Source organism: Trichomycterus rosablanca, chromosome 13, assembly GCF_030014385.1.
Source record: "Trichomycterus rosablanca isolate fTriRos1 chromosome 13, fTriRos1.hap1, whole genome shotgun sequence".
Taxonomy (NCBI): domain Eukaryota; kingdom Metazoa; phylum Chordata; class Actinopteri; order Siluriformes; family Trichomycteridae; genus Trichomycterus; species Trichomycterus rosablanca.
The window spans coordinates 1,097,111-1,121,650 of NC_086000.1; the positions used below are offsets into that span (position 1 = coordinate 1,097,111).

Sequence of the window (24,540 nt, forward strand, 5' to 3'; positions counted from 1 at the left end):
GATATTCTGCTGTAGGAACCCACGATGGTGCTTATCAATTCTTCAATCCAGTCAACTGTAATCTGCTTTAATCATCTGACCTTATTTTTCCACGATGACCTCTAGTTGTGTTGGTACTATTATAGGCTAAAACAAAATGTTTTGTTGATTATATAAAATGTAATAAAAACATTGTGTTTTTTAATACAAGCCTGTTCCAGCATGACTGTGCCTCTTGTTGAGAATGTTAAGCTACTTCACATTTCAGCAAGCTTTTATTTAAGTAGGTTGAGGTTCAACAAGACTGCAAAATTTGGGATCTCTTAGTGTGCATGTATTTTGTATATGAGACACAACAACCTAAACACTGTGTTATTAATATGGAGGTGTTTTTTTATTATTAGTATTAGTATTAGTATTAGTATTAGTATTAATAATAATATTATTCACGATTATGAGGATGTTGGTAAATAAAGTTTTAGTGTAATGAAAAACTAAAAACTGCTCTTCTGTAGACTTGCTACAGGGAGGAGGTGACATTAGTAAATAAACACACAAGTAAATAAAAGTGAAACTCAGAACACACTTCAACCAGGAACACTTCTCCTTAATCTGTACTGAATTTAATTACAGTTTCAGCAGAAAAAACAGCATAAAACAGCCAGTTCTGACACCCCAACAAGAGAGAAAAGGGTACGTACCTTAATTACTACTGATTTATAGTGTAGAATGTGTACAGGTGAGTCTTTGTACAGGTAAGGTATGAACGGTGTCATTTCATACACTTCTGTAGCAGAAGGAACTTGATTATATAACTTTGTTTTTAACTCGTCCTTTAAAAAGAGAAATTTAACCTCAGTAACCAAACCTGTACATTAGTTTAGAGAAACAGAATATTAAATCCTGAACATTTAAAACACTGAACATTAAAAATTACTTTAATAATGTTTTACACTTTGCTCATCACAATGCTGAACCTATATTTCCACGTTTCTCTCCCCACAGTTCTTGTCTGTACAAGCAGTGAATTCTTGTTGATGAATGAATCAGTTCTTTTATTTGCTCAGTGATGTTCAGGTTAAGAGAAACAGAAAAATCAGTTTTATCAGCTTTTATGTAAGTAAGATTATCAGCTCTGTAGAAAAACAATGACATGATCAGTACAGATTGATTTGTGTAGATTATCATTTAAAATCAGCTTTAGTGTTTTTTCTGTCTGTAAAAGTATGAATTTTAATATTGAGCATAAACACTCCAACACACAACAGGAGGTAAAAACTAATTCATTAATGTTCCAAGACGTTTTAATAAAAAATCTACACTTATTTAGAAAAGACATTAACACCCCAACTATCAGTAACACCTCATGTTTTATGTTGATTTTATAGGAAGTGAATTATGTTGGGTTTTTTTTTATTCTAAGGATTAAAAAGCAGAATGGCAGAATCTGCACTATCACAACTAAGAGGCAGCACAAGCAGCATGGATAAACCACCCGAATGTAAGTTCCACTGTTCATATACTAGAGATGTGTGTGTTTACAGATATATTTGTTTGGTAAGATCCATGGGTGGTATTCGATTTGGATTTACAATTGATGTTTTTTTGTTCTTTAGATTTTATAACATTATAAAATCTGGTCTGACCTTCATGTTTGATCTGCTTAAACTAATACACACAATTATACTAAACAACAGAATCATTGAATTAAAAAAAAAAAAAAAGTGTGTTTTAAAACAAACAGGTCAAAGTCCAGATCAGGAACCAATTGATTTGTTATGGCATCACCAGAAGAAAGTGGATCTTAAAAGAACTGCCTAAAACCTTTTTTGAAATTTTATTTCCACTGTATTTTGGAAATGTACAGCACTTCATAAGAAGAACCAGATGATGGTGATCACAGACTGTTGAACATTAATGTAGAAATTCCACTTGCAAACCTGCAATAATTATTTTTCTCAGTTCCCAAACCATTAAAAGTGTCACTAATAGTAACGCTCGCTGTAAAAAAGTTATAAACATTCATCTGTCCTAACTTTTCTGGAGTGTGTTGCCAGCATTAAAGTATTTTTTATTAACAAAATACAATTAGGCTGTTCAGTAAAACACTGGAAATCTTTTCTTTCTCCTTCTGTCAGTTAATAAAGATTCAATAGAATTAACAAAGTTTTAGTGCATTTATACTGTATAAAATATCTTATGCTTCTTTTATTTTTCTGCAAAATTTGTCAGACACAGTCACTCATGACTCCAGCAACATCCTGTCTGAAGATCAGTTCCAGTGTTCCATCTGTCTGGATGTGTTTACTGATCCAGTCACCACCTCATGTGGACACAACTTCTGCAGGAGCTGCCTTACACAACACTGGGATAAGAGTCCACAATGTCACTGTCCATTATGTAAAGAGAAATTCACCAAGAGACCTGAACTCAAGATCAATACAACACTGAGGGAGGTTGCTGATCACTTCAAGAAGAAGAGTGAAGTTGATAAACCTGAGGTTCTTTGTGATGCCTGCACTGGAGAGAAGCAGAAAGCTCTGAGATCATGTCTGGATTGTGGTCTGATGTTTTGTAAATCTCATCTAGAGCCTCATCATAACGTTCTAAAATATAAGAAGCACAAACTAATAAATCCTGTGAAGAACCTGGAGGACTACAGATGTCAGAAACATGAGAAACCTTTTGAACGGTTCTGTAGAGATGATCAGATCTGTGTCTGTCAGTTCTGCACTTTAGATGATCACAAGAACCACAACATTATTCCTATAGAGGAGGAGATTAATAATAAGAAGGTAAGAAACACTAGTAAAATAGTGTAAATCAGTCTTTATGAAACACAAGGAAGCAATTGAACATTTACTATTATCTTCTCAGACTCAGCTGGGTCAGACACAGACGGAGGTGCAGCAGATGATCCAGGATCGACTGAAGAAGATTAAGGAGATCAACCACTCAGTAGAGCTCAGCAAAGTGAGTAAATATAATGTAGTACACTTTAACAAAGAAACATTAAAATAATAATAGTTAAAATTCTTCTTCCTACAGAAAACTCTGGACAAAAAGCTCAGTAAAACTCTGAATGAGAAGTTGAGAGAAACCGGTGAGCAGTTTCATGTTCCAGTGTTTAGACGTTGGTGGACAGTAAATGTAGTTCATGTCTTAAATGTTAAAGCTTTAGTAGATTCTGTGTTTACATTAAAATCACATCTTTATAATCATATCAATGATTTTGTTGTAAACATTCTCCACAGAACTGAAGAGGATTCAGCAGTATGCAGGTACAGAGCAGCTTCTGTTCTTCTCTTTAATCATTCATTCATTTTCACTAACCACTTCATCCTGGTCAGGGTCACAGTGGCTAAACAGGAGCAAACATTCACATGGGGTACCAATCCATCACGGGGCAACACACACTCACACATTCACTCACTCACACACCATGGAAGATTGTAATAGCCAATGCACCTTCTGCATGTTTTAGGAATATGAGAGTCAAGTCAAGTCAACTTTACTTATATAGCGCTTTTTACAATATACATTGTCTCAAAGCAACTTTACAAAATCCAGGACCAACAGATACAAAAACCCCTGTTGAGCAAGCCGAGGGCGACTGTGGCAAGGAAAAACTCCCTGAAAATTACAGGAAGAAACCTTGAGAGGAACCAGACTCAGCAGGGCCCGTCCTTCTTGGGTGGCCTGGAGGATACTTTAAATAAATACACGATTTACACAGAGCATACAAACACAGAATTAAATGATCTAAAAGTCATAACTGGTAATAAATAGATAAATAAACAATTAAATAATAATAGAGTTGTTATCCGCTCTAGTCTTCAATAAAGTCTGTAGTGATTTCTTGTCGTTGCAATTACTCCAGACCCGTCACATCTGACAGGAGCAGCATCGTTGTCCCGGCAGTCTCGACTTTAATCCTTAACCTCGGCGGGTAAACAGGTTTCCATCAGAGAGAGGCCTTTACAATACCAGAAGGAGAACATAGTAAATGTCTTGCAGACAGTGATCATGACCAAAACCAAAAGAATTAAACCACTTTATGAAATAAAATAAATAAAAAATAAAATAAATAAAAATAAAAAATTAATTTCACATTTTAAACTATAAAAATCCTTTTTACAGATATTACTATTTTCATCTCAAATTTTAATTAATCTGCTCACACATTTATTTCAACTATTATACAATAAATGATTTATTATTAATCTCACTGTGTGTTTATTTCAGTGGACGTGACTCTGGATGCTAAAACAGCACATCCTAATCTCATTCTGTCTGATGATGGAAAACAAGTGAAACATGGAAACAAAAAGAAGAAACTTCTTAACACCTCAAAAAGATTCACGAGATACATTTTCATTCTAGGAAAGCAGAGTTTCTCCTCAGGTAGATTTTACTATGAGGTGCAGGTCAGTGGGAAGGCCGAGTGGAATTTAGGAGTCGCAAGAAAGTCTGTACACAGGAAAGATGAGATTACACTGAGACCACAGGATGGATTCTGGACTGTGGTTCTGAGGAATGGGGATGATTATGAGGCTGGTGCTAGTCCCCCTGTCCCTCTCTCTCTGAAAGAGAAACCTCAGAAGGTCGGAGTGTTTGTGGATTATGAGGAGGGTCTGGTCTCGTTTTATGATGTGGAGAACAGGGTTCATATCTACTCTTATACTGGTCAGATGTTCACTGAGAAACTCTATCCATACTTCTGTCCATGTTTGAATGATGGAGGTAGAAACTCAGCACCACTCATCATCACTCCTGTAATAAAGACTGAATAAAATGTATTCATCATTAAATTATGAGACTAATTATACTTGTTATGACAAACACAAACCTTAACGTTACATCATAAAGTCCATTATTTTGTAACAGAGGTGTAAAGTAATTTAGTAAATAAACTTTGTTATTGTACATTAATTAATCTGTGTAATTAAACTGCTTCTTTTACTTGTTCATCGACCTTCATTATCTCATAAATAAATAAACAATTGTTTACTTCATTGTGTTTGATTATAAAAATGGAGTGAAGCTGCTCACTCTCACTGCTGCACACAAAGACAAACAGGACGATGCTGCACTGGACGATCTCACTGACCAGTCAGTCCTAATAAGTGAACTAGTGAAAAGTTAGAATATCAGTATTTTACTGTTAGTGCATTAAATCCTCATAGTCATATTGTTACTCGAGCAAACGCGGCTGGAGTGTCTGTCTTAAGCTGTTGCAGGATGTTGTGAGGAAAATAAGGAAGAACGATTACCACAGAACGGCTTACACCCAAGCTTTAGAGAAAGAGCTGAAACTGTAATATGACTAGAGCAGTATAAAGGGAGGCCCACAGTCCTGTTCTTTGTTCTTCTGCTGATATTCTGCTGTAGGAACCCACGATGGTGCTTATAAATGCTTCAATCCAGTCAACTGTAATCTGCTTTAATCATCTGACCTTATTTTTCCACGATGACCTCTAGTTGTGTTGGTACTGTTATAGGCTAAAACAAATGTGTATTTATTTTGTTGATTATATAATTTGTAATAAAAACATTGTGACACATTTTAAGAAAAGTGCAAAATAAAAGCATTTTTACTTGAGGTCCCGAGACTTTTTTTATTATATATATATAATAATTTTTGTTAAGTGTATTTTAAGTTTAGGAATAGTATATTTAAAAGTGATGCTTGTTTTTGTGTGATACATAGTTTTTTTTTTTTATATATAGAATTATAATATTAATACAAACCACATTTTTGGAAAAGGTTTCTAAAATATCATCAGTATTTTAGTGCTTCACTGATAAACATCATTTTATTTTGTAAACATAAACACGTCCTTAAATACCTGCAACACATTCAGAAAATTGCTCAACGTTCTCAATGCTTTCTTCTTTAGTAGTAATTCAGATCTTGTCCATTTTTATATTGAGTTTTGCTTTTTCTCTGTCAGTATGTATTTCATTATAAGTGCTTTAACTTTGTTTACAAATTTGAAGAGAGTTTGGCAAATTTGGGATCCCTGAGTGTCCATACATTTTATATATGAGACACACCGGCTTAAACAAAGTGCCATTAATATAATAATAATAATAATAATAATAATAATAATAATAAAACTGCTCTTCAGTAGATCTACTAACTACAGGGAGGAAGTGACGTCACACTGGTAAATGAAAGTGAACCTGGATCAGTCAGAACACGCTTCAGCCAGGAACACTTCTCCTTAATCTGTACTGAATTTAATTACAGTTTCAGCAGAAAAAACAGCATAAAACAGCCAGTTGTGACACTCCAACAAGAGAGAAAAGGGTACGTACCTTAATTACTACTGATTTATAGTGTAGAATGTGTACAGGTGAGTCTTTGTGAACTATGAACTGTGTAATGTCAGATTGTAGCAGAAAGAACTTGATTATATAAAACTGTTAATAAAACGTCCTTAAAAAATTACACTCAGTAACCAAACCTGAACATTAGAGAAACAGAATATTATAAATGCTAATCATGTAAAACATGGTGTTGTTTTTTTCCTTTTAAAACACTGAACATTAAAAGTTACTTTAATAATGTTTTACACTTTGCTCGTCACAATGCTGAACCTGTATTTCCACTTTTCTCTCCTCACAGTTCTTGTCTGTACAAGCAGTGATTTCTTGCTGATGAATAAGTCAGTTATTTTATTTGCTCAGTGATGGTTAGGTTAAGAGAAACAGAAAATAAGTTTTATATCAGCTTTTATCAATTTAAATGTATCATCTCCATAGAAAAACAATGACATGATCAGCAGTGCTCCAGTAGAGATGAATTTGTGCAGATTATCATTTAAAAGCAGCTTTAGTGTTTTTTCTGTCTGTAAAAGTATGAATTTTAATATTGAGCATAAACACTCTTACACACAACAGGAGGTAAAAACTAATTCATTAATGACGTTTTAATAAAAATCTACACTTATTTAGAAAACACATTAACACCCCAACTATCAGTAACACCTCATGTTTTATATTGATTTTATAGGAACTAAATGATGTGGTTTTATTCATCTAAGGATTTAAAAGCAGAATGGCAGAATCTTCACCACCACGACTAAGGAGAGGTCGATCAAGCAGCATGGATAAACCACTTGACTGTAAGTTTCACTGTTCATGTACTAGAGATGTGTGTGTTTGTTTAATAACGTCTTCAGAATGTTACGGAGTGAGCGTAGTTTAAGTTGCTCGACAACGCCACCTAGGGGAATTTCACCCCTAAAAAATATAACAGGCACTTAAGGCCCCAAAAGAAAGACACCCAGGTTCAAACACACTTGGAGACCAGTGACGTACTTCCAACACTTAGTCAATTTTATTAACAATTCTTTACAAAAGTTTCCACACGAGACAAGCCACGTTCTGAGACAGACACAATTAGTATAAAATGATTAGCTCGTCACACTTAATACTTTATGGGTCATTTATAATTTGAAGACAAAACCAGGGCAGAAGGAACAGGGCTGAGGGCTTACCACGGCAGCGGGAAATATGGAAGTAAAGGAATCTCCTACACTACACACCACACGTGATCACACCGCACACCTCAATAACACCCAACATGCTCTAGACTGCAGGACAAGTGAAAGGGGTTCCACCACCAAAGTCCGTCTGCCTCCTGCTTCAGCCCACAGCTCCTGTCCAACCAGAGGAAAAGAGAAACAAATAATTATAAACACAACAGGTGGTGGATGGGGAAAGGCCATTGATAATTAATAGCTCAAGAGGCAAAGGACACTTATCTCTCTCGCTTCTCTCACACAATGAGGTAAGCACAGGGTCCCTAGTCTCTTGCAGCCCCCTTACACCACGCAAACAAAAGACAAAAATAGAAAACACATACAACAATACTCAAAATAAATGGAAACTAAATCAATAATATAAACAAAATGTATTTATACAAAACAAATCAAAATATGAAACTCAGACAAAACAGAAATACAAAAGCAGTAAAACACAACAAACTGTAACCTCAGACAAAACACTAATACAGAAATAGCAAAGTCCGACCAAACAGTAGCTCAGGCAAAACAGCAATGTAGGCAAAACAGCAGCACTCAGGGAACTGGAACCGAGCCAGCACGATCCATGCTGAACGCCGCCGGCACGGACATCAGATGTCCCGGGAAAGGAAACAACAGGAAGTGCACCACAGGTAGCCAACCAATACCTATACTTATAGCATGAGAACGAACCGCCCAGCAATTTAAAGTACCTACACATCATCCTTAGCAAGAGAGCAATTCAGGTGAAATCAATCCAAAACCCCTCCTGCTACAAGAAGTTTTACAGATTTATACAAAATTGTTTGGTAAGATCCTTGGGTGGTATTTTTGACACTTAGCTTCAGAGTTGATGTTCTTATTTTGTTCCTTTTCCTTCAGAATCAACCTGGATTTCTGTATTATTTTATCATAAAATCTGGTCTGATCTTCATCCAATCATTTGATCTGATTAAAGAACTCAGTTGAGTTGTTATGGAAATTCTGTAAACAATGCAAGTGTGTTACTTGTACTTTATATATAAACAAAATACAATTAGGTCAGTAAAACACTGGAGATCAATTTAATACAGATGTAAGAGAATTAACAAATCACAGATTCTTCTTTTCTCTGTATTTTACAAAATGTCCAAACTTTTTTGGTGTGTTAGTGTGTGTTGTGCTGGTATGAGTGGATCAGACACAGCAGTGCTGCTGGAGTTTTTAAACACCTCACTGTCACTGCTGGACTGAGAATCGTCCACCAACCAAAAACATCCAGCCAACAGCGCCCCGTGGGCAGCGTCCTGTGACCACTGATGAAGGTCTAGAAGATGAGCGACTCAAACAGCAGCAATAGATGAGCGATCGTCTCTGACTTTACATCTACAAGGTGGACCGACTAGGTAGGAGTGTCTAATAGAGTGGACAGTGAGTGGACACGGTGTTTAAAAACTCCAGCAGCGCTGCTGTGTCTGATCCACTCTTACCAGCACAACACACACTAACACACCACTACCATGTCATTGTCACTGCAGTGCTGAGAATCATCCACCACCTAAATAATACCTGCTCTGTGGGGGTCCTGAACATTGAAGAACAGCATGAAAGGGGGTAACAAAGCAAGTAGAGAAATAGATGGACTACAGTCAGTAATTGTAGAACTTCAAACTGCTTCTATATGTGGAGCTGATAAAATGGACAGTGAGTGTAGAAACAAGGAGGTGGTTTTAATGTTATGGCTAATCGGTGTATATATAATAATATATAGTTTCTGCTGAATGTTGAGGTAAATGTGTTCAGTTGTATAAAGTGTATAAATGATCTTATGCTCCTTTTATGTTTCTGCAAAATCTGCAGTCACTCATGATTCCAGCAACATCCTGTCTGAAGATCAGCTACAGTGTTCCATCTGTCTGGATGTGTTTACTGATCCAGTCACCACCTCATGTGGACACAACTTCTGCAGGAGCTGCCTTACACAACACTGGGATAAGAGTCCACAATGTCACTGTCCATTATGTAAAGAGAAATTCACCAAGAGACCTGAACTCAAGATCAATACAACACTGAGGGAGGTTGCTGATCACTTCAGGAAGAAAGGTGAAGTTGATAAACCTGAGGTTCTGTGTGATGTCTGCACTGGAGAGAAGCAGAAAGCTCTGAGATCATGTCTGGATTGTGGTGTGACTTTCTGTGAGTCTCATCTAGAGCCTCACATTAATGTCCCAAAATATAAGAAACATAAACTCATAAATCCTGTGAAGAACCTGGAGGACTACATATGTCAGAAACATGAGAAACCTTTCGAACGGTTCTGTATAGATGATCAGATCTGTGTCTGTCAGTTCTGCACTTTAGATGATCACAAGAACCACAACATTATTCCTATAGAGGAGGAGATTAATAAGAAGAAGGTAAGAAACACTAGTAAAATAGTGTAAATCAGTCTTTATGAAACAGAAGGAAGCAATTGAACATTTACTATTATCTTCTCAGATTCAGCTGGGTCAGACACAGACGGAGGTGCAGCAAATGATCCAGGATCGACTGAAGAACATCAAAGAGATCAACCACTCAGTAGAGCTCAGCAAAGTGAGTAAATATAATGTAGTACACTTTAACAAAGGAACATTAAAATAAATAATACTTAAAAAATGATTTGTGTTCCTCCAGAAAAACACAGAGAAAGAAAAATCTGACAGCATTAAAACCTTCACTGATCTGATTCACTCCATTGAGAAGAGTCAGACTGAGATGCTGAAGATGATGGAAGAGAAGCAGAAAGTCGTAGAGAATCAGGCTGAACGATTCATTAAAGATCTGCAGCAGGAAATCACTGAACTACAGAGGAGAGAAACTGAACTGGAGAAGATTCTGAACACTGAGGAACATCTCCACCTCTTACAGGTCAGTGTTCCTCTATCTGTCAGTGTTCCTCTATCTCTCAGGGTTCCTCTATCTGTCAGTGTTCCTCTATCTGCTCAGTGTTCCTCTATCTGTCAGTGTTCCTCTATCTGCTCAGTGTTCCTCTATCTGCTCAATGCTGCTGCAGAACATCACTGAACATCTTTCACTATACTGAGAACTTTCTCCTCTTTCCTGACCTGCTGTAGGTTAATCCAACAATCTGCAGCCCTCCAACCACCAAGAACTGGACCGATATTAGTATTAACACTGATCCAGATGTGGAGACTCTGAGAACATCTCTCTCTCAGCTTCAGAAAACTCTGAATGAGAAGCTCAGTAAAACTCTGAATGAGATGTTGAGAGAAACAGGTGAGAAGTTTCATGTTCCAGTGTTTAGATGTTGGTGGACAGTAAATGTAGTTCATGTCTTAAATGTTAAAGCTTTAGTAGATTCTGTGTTTACATTAAAATCACATCTTTATAATCATATCAATGATTTTGTTGTAAACAGTCTCCACAGAACTGAAGAGGATTCAGCAGTATGCAGGTACAGAGCAGCTTCTGTTCTTCTCTTTATTCATTCATTCATTTTTACATTTAAACTATACAAATGCTTCTTTTACTTTCAAAGATATGTAGAGTCAACATTCACCTTAATTCTTAACTAATTTGATACAACAAATAATTTATTAATGATCTCATTTTCATGCCATTGCTTATTGCTTTCAGTGGACGTGACTCTGGATCCTGATACAGCTTATCCTAAACTTGTTCTGTCTGATGATGGAAAACAAGTGAAACATGGAAACACTAATCAGAATCTCCCCGACACCCAAAAAAGATTCACAAGGTACAGTTTCATCCTGGGAAAGCAGAGTTTCTCCTCAGGTAGATTTTACTATGAGGTGCAGGTCAGTGGGACGACCGAGTGGAATTTAGGAGTTGTCAGAGAGTCTGTAAACAGGAAAGATGAGATTATACTGAGACCTCAGGATGGATTCTGGATTGTAATTCTGAGGAACAGGGATGAGTATAAAGCTTGTGCTGGTCCCCCTATCCTCCTCTCTCTGAAAGAGAAACTTCAGAAGGTCGGAGTGTTTGTGGATTATGAGGAGGGTCTGGTCTCGTTTTATGATGTGGAGAACAGGGTTCATATCTACTCTTATACTGGTCAGATGTTCACTGAGAAACTCTATCCATACTTCTGTCCATGTTTGAATGATGGAGGTAGAAACTCAGCACCACTCATCATCACTCCTGTAATAAAGACTGAATAAAATGTATTCATCATTAAATTATGAGACTAATTATACTTGTTATGACAAACACAAACCTTAACGTTACATCATAAAGTCCATTATTTTGTAACAGAGGTGTAAAGTAATTTAGTAAATAAACTTTGTTATTGTACATTAATTAATCTGTGTAATTAAACTGCTTCTTTTACTTGTTCATCGACCTTCATTATCTCATAAATAAATAAACAATTGTTTACTTCATTGTGTTTGATTATAAAAATGGAGTGAAGCTGCTCACTCTCACTGCTGCACACAAAGACAAACAGGACGATGCTGCACTGGACGATCTCACTGACCAGTCAGTCCTAATAAGTGAACTAGTGAAAAGTTAGAATATCAGTATTTTACTGTTAGTGCATTAAATCCTCATAGTCATATTGTTACTCGAGCAAACGCGGCTGGAGTGTCTGTCTTAAGCTGTTGCAGGATGTTGTGAGGAAAATAAGGAAGAACGATTACCACAGAACGGCTTACACCCAAGCTTTAGAGAAAGAGCTGAAACTGTAATATGACTAGAGCAGTATAAAGGGAGGCCCACAGTCCTGTTCTTTGTTCTTCTGCTGATATTCTGCTGTAGGAACCCACGATGGTGCTTATAAATGCTTCAATCCAGTCAACTGTAATCTGCTTTAATCATCTGACCTTATTTTTCCACGATGACCTCTAGTTGTGTTGGTACTGTTATAGGCTAAAACAAATGTGTATTTATTTTGTTGATTATATAATTTGTAATAAAAACATTGTGACACATTTTAAGAAAAGTGCAAAATAAAAGCATTTTTACTTGAGGTCCCGAGACTTTTTTTATTATATATATATAATAATTTTTGTTAAGTGTATTTTAAGTTTAGGAATAGTATATTTAAAAGTGATGCTTGTTTTTGTGTGATACATAGTTTTTTTTTTTAATATATAGAATTATAATATTAATACAAACCACATTTTTGGAAAAGGTTTCTAAAATATCATCAGTATTTTAGTGCTTCACTGATAAACATCATTTTATTTTGTAAACATAAACACGTCCTTAAATACCTGCAACACATTCAGAAAATTGCTCAACGTTCTCAATGCTTTCTTCTTTAGTAGTAATTCAGATCTTGTCCATTTTTATATTGAGTTTTGCTTTTTCTCTGTCAGTATGTATTTCATTATAAGTGCTTTAACTTTGTTTACAAATTTGAAGAGAGTTTGGCAAATTTGGGATCCCTGAGTGTCCATACATTTTATATATGAGACACACCGGCTTAAACAAAGTGCCATTAATATAATAATAATAATAATAATAATAATAATAATAATAAAACTGCTCTTCAGTAGATCTACTAACTACAGGGAGGAAGTGACGTCACACTGGTAAATGAAAGTGAACCTGGATCAGTCAGAACACGCTTCAACCAGGAACACTTCTCCTTAATCTGTACTGAATTTAATTACAGTTTCAGCAGAAAAAACAGCATAAAACAGCCAGTTGTGACACTCCAACAAGAGAGAAAAGGGTACGTACCTTAATTACTACTGATTTATAGTGTAGAATGTGTACAGGTGAGTCTTTGTGAACTATGAACTGTGTAATGTCAGATTGTAGCAGAAAGAACTTGATTATATAAAACTGTTAATAAAACGTCCTTAAAAAATTACACTCAGTAACCAAACCTGAACATTAGAGAAACAGAATATTATAAATGCTAATCATGTAAAACATGGTGTTGTTTTTTTCCTTTTAAAACACTGAACATTAAAAGTTACTTTAATAATGTTTTACACTTTGCTCGTCACAATGCTGAACCTGTATTTCCACGTTTCTCTCCTCACAGTTCTTGTCTGTACAAGCAGTGATTTCTTGCTGATGAATAAGTCAGTTATTTTATTTGCTCAGTGATGGTTAGGTTAAGAGAAACAGAAAATAAGTTTTATATCAGCTTTTATCAATTTAAATGTATCATCTCCATAGAAAAACAATGACATGATCAGCAGTGCTCCAGTAGAGATGAATTTGTGCAGATTATCATTTAAAAGCAGCTTTAGTGTTTTTTCTGTCTGTAAAAGTATGAATTTTAATATTGAGCATAAACACTCTTACACACAACAGGAGGTAAAAACTAATTCATTAATGACGTTTTAATAAAAATCTACACTTATTTAGAAAACACATTAACACCCCAACTATCAGTAACACCTCATGTTTTATATTGATTTTATAGGAACTAAATGATGTGGTTTTATTCATCTAAGGATTTAAAAGCAGAATGGCAGAATCTTCACCACCACGACTAAGGAGAGGTCGATCAAGCAGCATGGATAAACCACTTGACTGTAAGTTTCACTGTTCATGTACTAGAGATGTGTGTGTTTGTTTAATAACGTCTTCAGAATGTTACGGAGTGAGCGTAGTTTAAGTTGCTCGACAACGCCACCTAGGGGAATTTCACCCCTAAAAAATATAACAGGCACTTAAGGCCCCAAAAGAAAGACACCCAGGTTCAAACACACTTGGAGACCAGTGACGTACTTCCAACACTTAGTCAATTTTATTAACAATTCTTTACAAAAGTTTCCACACGAGACAAGCCACGTTCTGAGACAGACACAATTAGTATAAAATGATTAGCTCGTCACACTTAATACTTTATGGGTCATTTATAATTTGAAGACAAAACCAGGGCAGAAGGAACAGGGCTGAGGGCTTACCACGGCAGCGGGAAATATGGAAGTAAAGGAATCTCCTACACTACACACCACACGTGATCACACCGCACACCTCAATAACACCCAACATGCTCTAGACTGCAGGACAAGTGAAAGGGGTTCCACCACCAAAGTCCGTCTGCCTCCTGCTTCAGCCCACAGCTCCTGTCCAACCAGAGGAAAAGAGAAACAAATAATTATAAACACAACAGGTGGTGGATGGGGAAAGGCCATTGATAATTAATAGCTCAAGAGGCAAAGGACACTTATCTCTCTCGCTTCTCTCACACAATGAGGTAAGCACAGGGTCCCTAGTCTCTTGCAGCCCCCTTACACCACGCAAACAAAAGACAAAAATAGAAAACACATACAACAATACTCAAAATAAATGGAAACTAAATCAATAATATAAACAAAATGTATTTATACAAAACAAATCAAAATATGAAACTCAGACAAAACAGAAATACAAAAGCAGTAAAACACAACAAACTGTAACCTCAGACAAAACACTAATACAGAAATAGCAAAGTCCGACCAAACAGTAGCTCAGGCAAAACAGCAATGTAGGCAAAACAGCAGCACTCAGGGAACTGGAACCGAGCCAGCACGATCCATGCTGAACGCCGCCGGCACGGACATCAGATGTCCCGGGAAAGGAAACAACAGGAAGTGCACCACAGGTAGCCAACCAATACCTATACTTATAGCATGAGAACGAACCGCCCAGCAATTTAAAGTACCTACACATCATCCTTAGCAAGAGAGCAATTCAGGTGAAATCAATCCAAAACCCCTCCTGCTACAAGAAGTTTTACAGATTTATACAAAATTGTTTGGTAAGATCCTTGGGTGGTATTTTTGACACTTAGCTTCAGAGTTGATGTTCTTATTTTGTTCCTTTTCCTTCAGAATCAACCTGGATTTCTGTATTATTTTATCATAAAATCTGGTCTGATCTTCATCCAATCATTTGATCTGATTAAAGAACTCAGTTGAGTTGTTATGGAAATTCTGTAAACAATGCAAGTGTGTTACTTGTACTTTATATATAAACAAAATACAATTAGGTCAGTAAAACACTGGAGATCAATTTAATACAGATGTAAGAGAATTAACAAATCACAGATTCTTCTTTTCTCTGTATTTTACAAAATGTCCAAACTTTTTTGGTGTGTTAGTGTGTGTTGTGCTGGTATGAGTGGATCAGACACAGCAGTGCTGCTGGAGTTTTTAAACACCTCACTGTCACTGCTGGACTGAGAATCGTCCACCAACCAAAAACATCCAGCCAACAGCGCCCCGTGGGCAGCGTCCTGTGACCACTGATGAAGGTCTAGAAGATGAGCGACTCAAACAGCAGCAATAGATGAGCGATCGTCTCTGACTTTACATCTACAAGGTGGACCGACTAGGTAGGAGTGTCTAATAGAGTGGACAGTGAGTGGACACGGTGTTTAAAAACTCCAGCAGCGCTGCTGTGTCTGATCCACTCTTACCAGCACAACACACACTAACACACCACTACCATGTCATTGTCACTGCAGTGCTGAGAATCATCCACCACCTAAATAATACCTGCTCTGTGGGGGTCCTGAACATTGAAGAACAGCATGAAAGGGGGTAACAAAGCAAGTAGAGAAATAGATGGACTACAGTCAGTAATTGTAGAACTTCAAACTGCTTCTATATGTGGAGCTGATAAAATGGACAGTGAGTGTAGAAACAAGGAGGTGGTTTTAATGTTATGGCTAATCGGTGTATATATAATAATATATAGTTTCTGCTGAATGTTGAGGTAAATGTGTTCAGTTGTATAAAGTGTATAAATGATCTTATGCTCCTTTTATGTTTCTGCAAAATCTGCAGTCACTCATGATTCCAGCAACATCCTGTCTGAAGATCAGCTACAGTGTTCCATCTGTCTGGATGTGTTTACTGATCCAGTCACCACCTCATGTGGACACAACTTCTGCAGGAGCTGCCTTACACAATGCTGGGATAAGAGTCCACAATGTCACTGTCCATTATGTAAAGAGAAATTCACCAAGAGACCTGAACTCAAGATCAATACAACACTGAGGGAGGTTGCTGATCACTTCAGGAAGAAAGGTGAAGTTGATAAACCTGAGGTTCTGTGTGATGTCTGCACTGGAGAGAAGCAGAAAGCTCTGAGATCATGTCTGGATTGTGGTGTGACTTTCTGTGAGTCTCATCTAGAGCCTCACATTAATGTCCCAAAATATAAGAAACATAAACTCATAAATCCTGTGAAGAACCTGGAGGACTACATATGTCAGAAACATGAGAAACCTTTCGAACGGTTCTGTATAGATGATCAGATCTGTGTCTGTCAGTTCTGCACTTTAGATGATCACAAGAACCACAACATTATTCCTATAGAGGAGGAGATTAATAAGAAGAAGGTAAGAAACACTAGTAAAATAGTGTAAATCAGTCTTTATGAAACAGAAGGAAGCAATTGAACATTTACTATTATCTTCTCAGATTCAGCTGGGTCAGACACAGACGGAGGTGCAGCAAATGATCCAGGATCGACTGAAGAACATCAAAGAGATCAACCACTCAGTAGAGCTCAGCAAAGTGAGTAAATATAATGTAGTACACTTTAACAAAGGAACATTAAAATAAATAATACTTAAAAAATGATTTGTGTTCCTCCAGAAAAACACAGAGAAAGAAAAATCTGACAGCATTAAAACCTTCACTGATCTGATTCACTCCATTGAGAAGAGTCAGACTGAGATGCTGAAGATGATGGAAGAGAAGCAGAAAGTCGTAGAGAATCAGGCTGAACGATTCATTAAAGATCTGCAGCAGGAAATCACTGAACTACAGAGGAGAGAAACTGAACTGGAGAAGATTCTGAACACTGAGGAACATCTCCACCTCTTACAGGTCAGTGTTCCTCTATCTGTCAGTGTTCCTCTATCTCTCAGGGTTCCTCTATCTGTCAGTGTTCCTCTATCTGCTCAGTGTTCCTCTATCTGTCAGTGTTCCTCTATCTGCTCAGTGTTCCTCTATCTGCTCAATGCTGCTGCAGAACATCACTGAACATCTTTCACTATACTGAGAACTTTCTCCTCTTTCCTGACCTGCTGTAGGTTAATCCAACAATCTGCAGCCCTCCAACCACCAAGAACTGGACCGATATTAGTATTAACACTGATCCAGATGTGGAGACTCTGAGAACATCTCTCTCTCAGCTTCAGAAAACTCTGAATGAGAAGCTCAGTAAAACTCTGAATGAGATGTTGAGAGAAACAGGTGAGAAGTTTCATGTTCCAGTGTTTAGATGTTGGTGGACAGTAAATGTAGTTCATGTCTTAAATGTTAAAGCTTTAGTAGATTCTGTGTTTACATTAAAATCACATCTTTATAATCATATCAATGATTTTGTTGTAAACAGTCTCCACAGAACTGAAGAGGATTCAGCAGTATGCAGGTACAGAGCAGCTTCTGTTCTTCTCTTTATTCATTCATTCATTTTTACATTTAAACTATACAAATGCTTCTTTTACTTTCAAAGATATGTAGAGTCAACATTCACCTTAATTCTTAACTAATTTGATACAACAAATAATTTATTAATGATCTCATTTTCATGCCATTGCTTATTGCTTTCAGTGGACGTGACTCTGGATCCTGATACAGCTTATCCTAAACTTGTTCTGTCTGATGATGGAAAACAAGTGAAACATGGAAACACTAATCAGAATCTCCCCGACACCCAAAAAAGATTCACAAGGTACAGTTTCATCCTGGGAAAGCAGAGTTTCTCCTCAGGTAGATTTTACTATGAGGTGCAGGTCAGTGGGACGACCGAGTGGAATTTAGGAGTTGTCAGAGAGTCTGTAAACAGGAAAGATGAGATTATACTGAGACCTCAGGATGGATTCTGGATTGTAATTCTGAGGAACAGGGATGAGTATAAAGCTTGTGCTGGTCCCCCTATCCTCCTCTCTCTGAAAGAGAAACTTCAGAAGGTCGGAGTGTTTGTGGATTATGAGGAGGGTCTGGTCTCGTTTTATGATGTGGAGAACAGGGTTCATATCTACTCTTATACTGGTCAGATGTTCACTGAGAAACTCTACCCATACTTCTATACTGGTATAAATGATGAAGATGAAAATGCAGCACCACTCATCATCACTCCTGTAATAAAGACTCGGTAAATTTTATCAATCAATGAATAGTAAAAATTAATACATATACTTATTTACATTTATTTGCCCATGGTTTTAAAATGTAGTGAATCTAAAGTAAGACAGTTGTAATCATTCATAAAACAGAAAGAGAGAATAGTGTATTAATAAACTCATCAGCTTGTTCTGTATCATCAGGTACAAATAAAGGATAATAACGAAGGACCCCTGATTACCTTTAAAGGAAAGTAAAAAAAAAAAATGCTAAAAGGTTTTAAATGTGATTAAGTATGTGCTGAGTACCTCAACATTTCATGGGATCAGATTGTGCTACAGAAATGTAAAGAAAATTATAATGAAATGTATTATTCATTTTGACATTTAATATGGTTACATTAATTTCTTTAATGTATGTATACGTTTCATAAACATTTATTGGGTCAACATAAATACTTCTGGGCTTTTTTATTTACAGTACTAAATCATTCCTTTTTTCTAAATGTAACACAAATTGTCTTTGATTAATTGTTGATTCTGGAGTATTTGTAATTCTTGGGATTAAGACTAGGTGAAGTGTAGATGTGTAAACCATATAGGAGTATAAATGTATCTGTGGTTATAGATTGTTTTAGTGTTTATACTGTAACCTGAGAGTAAATGTTGCTTCTTATTTCACTGTAACTGCACAGAGCTGCTTTATAGCATTTCCATGTGCTACAGAAGATAAAGCCTGACAGAGAAACATGACATTTTACTTGTAAATGACAATAAATAATAAAGAGTTTGTACTGAAAATGGCTCACCAGCTTTGTTGTGTAACACCATTTAAATAAATCGACACATCACCTAAAAATGAGTTCTTCTCATCCAGCATCAGCACCTGAGTGAAATGAGGGAATACTTGGCAACCCAATATTAATGTACATGGGTTTGAAACGGGATTCCCAACAAGCTCATGCTCAGGTGTCCACATACTTTTAGCCATATGAGTAACAAAATTTCTTACAGTACTGATGAGTCTGGTGAGAGATCTGTTTGAGAACTGTTTTTCTGTGGTTCGTGGTTTAAGAAGACAAAGATCAATCCTGACCAACTTAAAAGTATTTGGTTGGGGATGGGGGGGGGGGGGGGGGTTAGTGCCAATGACATGGGTAACTTGAACATCTGAGAAGGTGCCAAAATTCTGAAGGGTACAAACTTGTTCTGGAGTGAGATAAGCCTTCATGTAAATGACCTATTTTTCAGGTAGGCGGTAACAGATGAAGTGATATCACTGTAAAGTGAAAGTAAAACTGAATTAACAACTGAAGCAACACTGAGCAGGAATACATGCTGAATTTACATCTGAACAGAGGATAAACGGCACAAAGTGAGAAACGAAGAGGAAGGTACGTACATTCATCACTGTCATTAAAATATCAGATCATAGAGAAAACTTTCAACAACTAAATAAATGAACGTCCTGCTGTGTGACCAAACCTACACCCTTGTTTGTAGTTTATACGTTTAAGAAGGTTTAAAATGCAAACCTAACCCTGCTAATGACAATCTGCAGCACCTTCAAATGTAAAGTATGTAAACTGAGAGATGTGATTTACTGCTGAAAGGATTAAAGGAGAAGAAAAATGGAAATGGAGGAATTTTCACCACCACAAGCAAAGAGAAGCAGACGGGAGAGCAGAGATGATTCGGTTCAGTGTAAGTTACCCATTACATACCGTACATGTATTCTCTACTGTCCCAACTATTTTAAAAACTGAGTTGAATAACAATCACCAAAAACCTGTAGTCTCTAAATTCTGAGGTCTTGCAGTTGTTGTTTTTCTTTTTTGCATCATTAATGGTTGTTTTGTGTGAGAGTCACTATGTGGCTTAATAGAAATGTTAAAAATATTATTATACTGGTACAGTACTTACTGTAATTTACTGTAATCAAACTATTCATGTAAGAATGTTTTAACACTTTAATAATGCCATTCCTGTCATTAAGGCGTACACACTGTGGTTTGTTTTTAGGGGATTTTGAAGTTCTCACATTACGTTAGCTAACTAACATCCTACCCAGTGCTCATGTGCACTGTTTTGTTTTTAGTTTCTGTTCCCCGTCTCCACCCCTCGTGGGGGATTTCCTCCCAATCATTGTATACACGTTTCTAAAATAAGTGATTAAGTTTGAGTGTGTGTGTGTGTGTACAGGTTTGTTGTTTCCAAATCATATATATACAAAGCCTGTCCTAAACATGTGATTGTTCCTGGGTTAGAGTTTTCTAGATAGAGCCAAATCCTGTTATTCTGCCTTTGTTTAGATTCTTGATTTACACACTTTTGTAATGTTTCCTTGTTGTCTGATTAACTGAAAATGCTTTTGGATTTTGCCTTAAATAAAGAGTTTGTCAAACGTATGCATGTGGCCAGCCTGCTTCATCAACCCATCATCACACTGACTATACTGACTATACAGTAATATATAAATGAATGAATTCTATTTATACATGTTCCTTCATATTTTCTTTTATATTTTACAGCTCCTTGTTCATTCAGCAGTTTCCTGTCTGAAGATCAGTTCCAGTGTTCCATCTGTCTGGATGTGTTTACTGATCCAGTCACGACCCCATGTGGACACAACTTCTGCAAGAGCTGCCTTACACAGTGCTGGAATCTGAGTCCACAATGTTACTGTCCATTATGTAAAGAGAAATTCACCAAGAGACCTGAACTCAAGATCAATACAACACTGAGGGAGGTTGCTGATCACTTCAGGATGAAATGTCAGGTTGATAAACACAAGGTTCTTTGTGATGCCTGCACTGGAGAGAAGCAGAAAGCTCTAAGATCCTGTCTGGATTGTGGTCTGACGCTTTGTAAATCTCATCTAGAGCCTCATCATAATGTTCTAAAACTTAGAAAACACAAACTCATAAATCCTGTGAAGAACCTGGAGGACTACATATGCTGGAAGCATGAAAAAGCTCTGGAACTGTTCTGCAGAGACGATCAGACGAGTGTGTGTCAGATCTGCTCTCTGGATGATCACAAAAACCACAACATTATTTCTATAGAGAAGGAGACTGGAGAGAAGAAGGTAAGTCGTACTGATTCATGTCTTGCTCTCTTCAGTGCCCAGCAGTGTTGGTACAGGCAATATGCCTACCTCAGTTACAAACCAGTCCACAAACCAGTTGAATGGAGTTAATCTGACTTGTCATTTTGCAAGTAACTAGCTATACAATCAAATCTTTTATTTGGTAAAAACCTAAGGACTTCGTAAACTTGTTCATGATTTGGTCTTGTGTAATGAAAAACCCATTGTCTTTTAACCTTTTTATCCTTAAGACTCAACTTGGTAAAACGCTTACAGAGGTGCAGCAGATGATCAAGGATCACCTAAAGAAGATTCAAGAGATCAGACAGTCAGTAGAGTTTAGCAAAGTAAGTGGAACATAAAATCATTTCTTCTTCTAACACCAAACACATCTCCACTGTTCTGTTATGAAAGTAAAAATGTCCTTTTTATTTAGAAAACCACAAAGAAAGAGAAAACAGATCGTAATAAAGTCTTCACAGATCTGATTCGCTCCATTAAGTCGAGTCAGGCTGAACTACGGGAGGTGATGGAGAAGCAGCAGACAGCCATAGAGAACCAGGCTGAACGATTTATCAAAGATCTGCAGCAGGAAATCACTGAACTAAAGAGGAGAGAAACTGAGCTGCAGCAGCTTCTGAACACTGAGGAACATCTCAACCTTCTACAGGTGTGTGTTTCTGTTAGATAAACTGCAGCCATGGACACAATCTAGTCCTGCAGGTCGCACAGATGAAATGATGTCTATACATAATCGACCCAAAGTACAGAGCTGAGGGCTGCAAGTGGCCCATGAGCTACACTTCAGAACCCTTGATCTATCTGCTTCATGCCAGCGCAGAAAATTATAGAACACCAGAACAAAAATAATGATGTATTTCCTTTTTCCTGATCTGCTGTAGATGACCCAATCAGTCTGCAACCCTCCAACCACCAAGAACTGGACTGATACCAGGATTAACACCGATCTGAACGGGGAGAATCTGATTTCAGCTTTGGTTCAACTTAAGAAAACTCTGAATGAGAAACTGGATAAGAGGATCAAAGAAACAGGTGAGAAAGCTCCATATGTAATGATGGTCACACAGATTGAAGGTGTGGGTTCCAATCCCACTTCTGACACCAGGTTGTTAAATTCAATTATCTCTGTGGTTTGTTGATTCATGTAAGATTCCATAGCAGCTCAAACTGATGAAGACAAAAACATTGCTTGGTTTCTCAGAGGGGTCTGGTTCTTCTCAAGGTTCTTCCTGTAATTTTAAGGGAGTTTTTCTATGCCACACCTCGGCTTGCTCAACAGGGGTTTTTGATCTGTTGGTGCTGGATTCTGTAAAGTTGCTCTAAGACAATGTCCATTGTAAAAAGCGCTATATAATAAATTTGAATTGACTTGAATCTAAGCTGATGTGCTAACGTAAACATAACAATACAGCTAATCCAACGTTATGTGTGTTTGGAAAGCAGGAGAAATATAAAGTTTATGTGAGATTATATTATATATATTTTTTTAAAAGTTTACGTTATTTTTGTCTAGTCATTTTTTAGATTTATTTGGTTCATATTTTAATATCTCACAATCTAATAATATGTTATATTTTGTTCTAAAAAGTCTCTACAGAGCTGAAGAGGATTCAGCAGTATGCAGGTACAGAACAGATTATATCAAACATAATATCTAATTTTTCCATAACATTTCCCCCCTTTTTCATTTTTGACAATCAAACCTTGAAAAAACAACTGCTGATAAGTCATCCAGTTGGTAATAAGACATTAGGAAATGGATAAATGCAAGCAAATAGCAAGCATTGGCCCAAAATAAACATAAATGAGATCAGTTTGGATTCCCCAGTGTTTTTGCTGCTTTTTCATATCACATACTGTGTGTTCTTCTTCTAGTGGACGTGACTCTGGATCCGGATACAGCAAGTCCCTTTCTCATCCTATCTGACGACGGAAAACAAGGGACATGTGAAAACACGATGCAGAATCTCCCCGACACCCCAAAAAGATTCACTTATTATGCCATAGTTCTGGGAAAGCAGAGTTTCTCCTCAGGTAGATTTTACTATGAGGTGCAGGTTGGTGGGAAGACCAAGTGGAGTTTAGGAGTCGCCAGAGAGTCTGTAAACAGGAAAGATGAGATTACACTGAGACCTCAGGATGGACTCTGGACTGTGATTCAGAGGAACAGGGATGAGTACGAGGCTTGTGAAACTCTGTCTGTCCTCCTCTCTCTGAAAGAGAAACCCAGAAAGGTCGGAGTGTTTGTGGATTATGAGGAGGGTCTGGTCTCGTTCTATGATGTGGAGAACAGGGTTCATATCTACTCTTATACTGGTCAGACGTTCACTGAGAAACTCTACCCATACTTCTGTCCTTTCGATAATGATGGAGGTAAAAACTCAGCACCACTCATCATCACTCCTGTATTAAACCGTAAATAAGTTTAACCTCATCATGTCAGCAGGGAATTAAATGAAGGAATAAAAACAGACTGAACTACATCCTCGAATAAGACGCTTACTAACTACCAGAGTTCCAACATCTACCAACATCTTCAAGTTCTTGCTGAGTCTCTCAGTGATCCCATCAAGAAGGCCACCATTGGCACCATCAGGACCTGGATGACTTGTCGTTATTAAAGGAACAAGGAATTCTACTTAAAGAACCCAACATAAATGCTGTGGTGAGACCAGAAACCGTTAATGCAGGGTGGACTAGAGACGGGGACTCGTTTCAAATGACTCGGACTCGACTCGTGACTCGCAAAAAATGACTTGTGTACAACAAAAGTCAGCAACATTAGTTACGCGTGACAATTATATAATACATTGCAATGCACGCAATGTGTAAATGTTCCAGCCAGCTTCCGGCATAATGATGAAGCATCGCTCCCCACCTAAAAT

The 24,540-nt window shown here is 37.1% G+C and overlaps 3 protein-coding genes across 3 annotated transcripts; all 3 read left to right on the forward strand.

Annotated features, from left to right (window-relative positions):
- The first annotated feature begins 1,416 nt into the window (after nt 1-1,416).
- LOC134325613 (E3 ubiquitin-protein ligase TRIM39-like) lies at nt 1,417-4,816 on the forward strand. Its single transcript, XM_063007862.1, is given in 6 exon segments — nt 1,417-1,480; nt 2,212-2,664; nt 2,737-2,774; nt 2,857-3,082; nt 3,225-3,260; nt 4,225-4,816. Coding segments are annotated over 6 exon segments (1,365 nt in total). The 3' UTR covers nt 4,773-4,816.
- A 2,253-nt stretch (nt 4,817-7,069) lies between these two features.
- LOC134325146 (E3 ubiquitin-protein ligase TRIM68-like) lies at nt 7,070-11,721 on the forward strand. Its single transcript, XM_063007227.1, has 7 exons — nt 7,070-7,109; nt 9,351-9,907; nt 9,990-10,085; nt 10,167-10,400; nt 10,607-10,769; nt 10,912-10,947; nt 11,130-11,721. Exons 1-7 carry the CDS (start codon nt 7,091-7,093, stop codon nt 11,675-11,677), a joined length of 1,653 nt encoding a protein of 550 aa, XP_062863297.1. The 5' UTR covers nt 7,070-7,090; the 3' UTR covers nt 11,678-11,721.
- Nucleotides 11,722-13,995: 2,274 nt separating this feature from the next.
- LOC134325614 (uncharacterized) lies at nt 13,996-24,078 on the forward strand. Its single transcript, XM_063007863.1, has 13 exons — nt 13,996-14,014; nt 16,256-16,812; nt 16,895-16,990; nt 17,072-17,305; nt 17,512-17,674; nt 17,817-17,852; nt 18,035-18,578; nt 21,097-21,634; nt 21,886-21,981; nt 22,071-22,304; nt 22,537-22,687; nt 23,244-23,279; nt 23,531-24,078. Exons 1-13 carry the CDS (start codon nt 13,996-13,998, stop codon nt 24,076-24,078), a joined length of 3,252 nt encoding a protein of 1,083 aa, XP_062863933.1.
- The last annotated feature ends 462 nt before the right edge of the window (nt 24,079-24,540 follow it).

Excerpts from the sequence above, each read along its gene's own strand:
- LOC134325614 (XM_063007863.1), top strand. Across the intron at positions 21,635-21,885 it reads AGGAGACTGGAGAGAAGAAG|ACTCAACTTGGTAAAACGCT; the intron begins GTAAGTCGTACT and ends TTTATCCTTAAG. Across the intron at positions 22,688-23,243 it reads TAAGAGGATCAAAGAAACAG|TCTCTACAGAGCTGAAGAGG; the intron begins GTGAGAAAGCTC and ends TGTTCTAAAAAG.
- LOC134325146 (XM_063007227.1), top strand. Across the intron at positions 9,908-9,989 it reads AGGAGATTAATAAGAAGAAG|ATTCAGCTGGGTCAGACACA; the intron begins GTAAGAAACACT and ends TTATCTTCTCAG. Across the intron at positions 10,948-11,129 it reads GAGGATTCAGCAGTATGCAG|TGGACGTGACTCTGGATCCT; the intron begins GTACAGAGCAGC and ends TATTGCTTTCAG.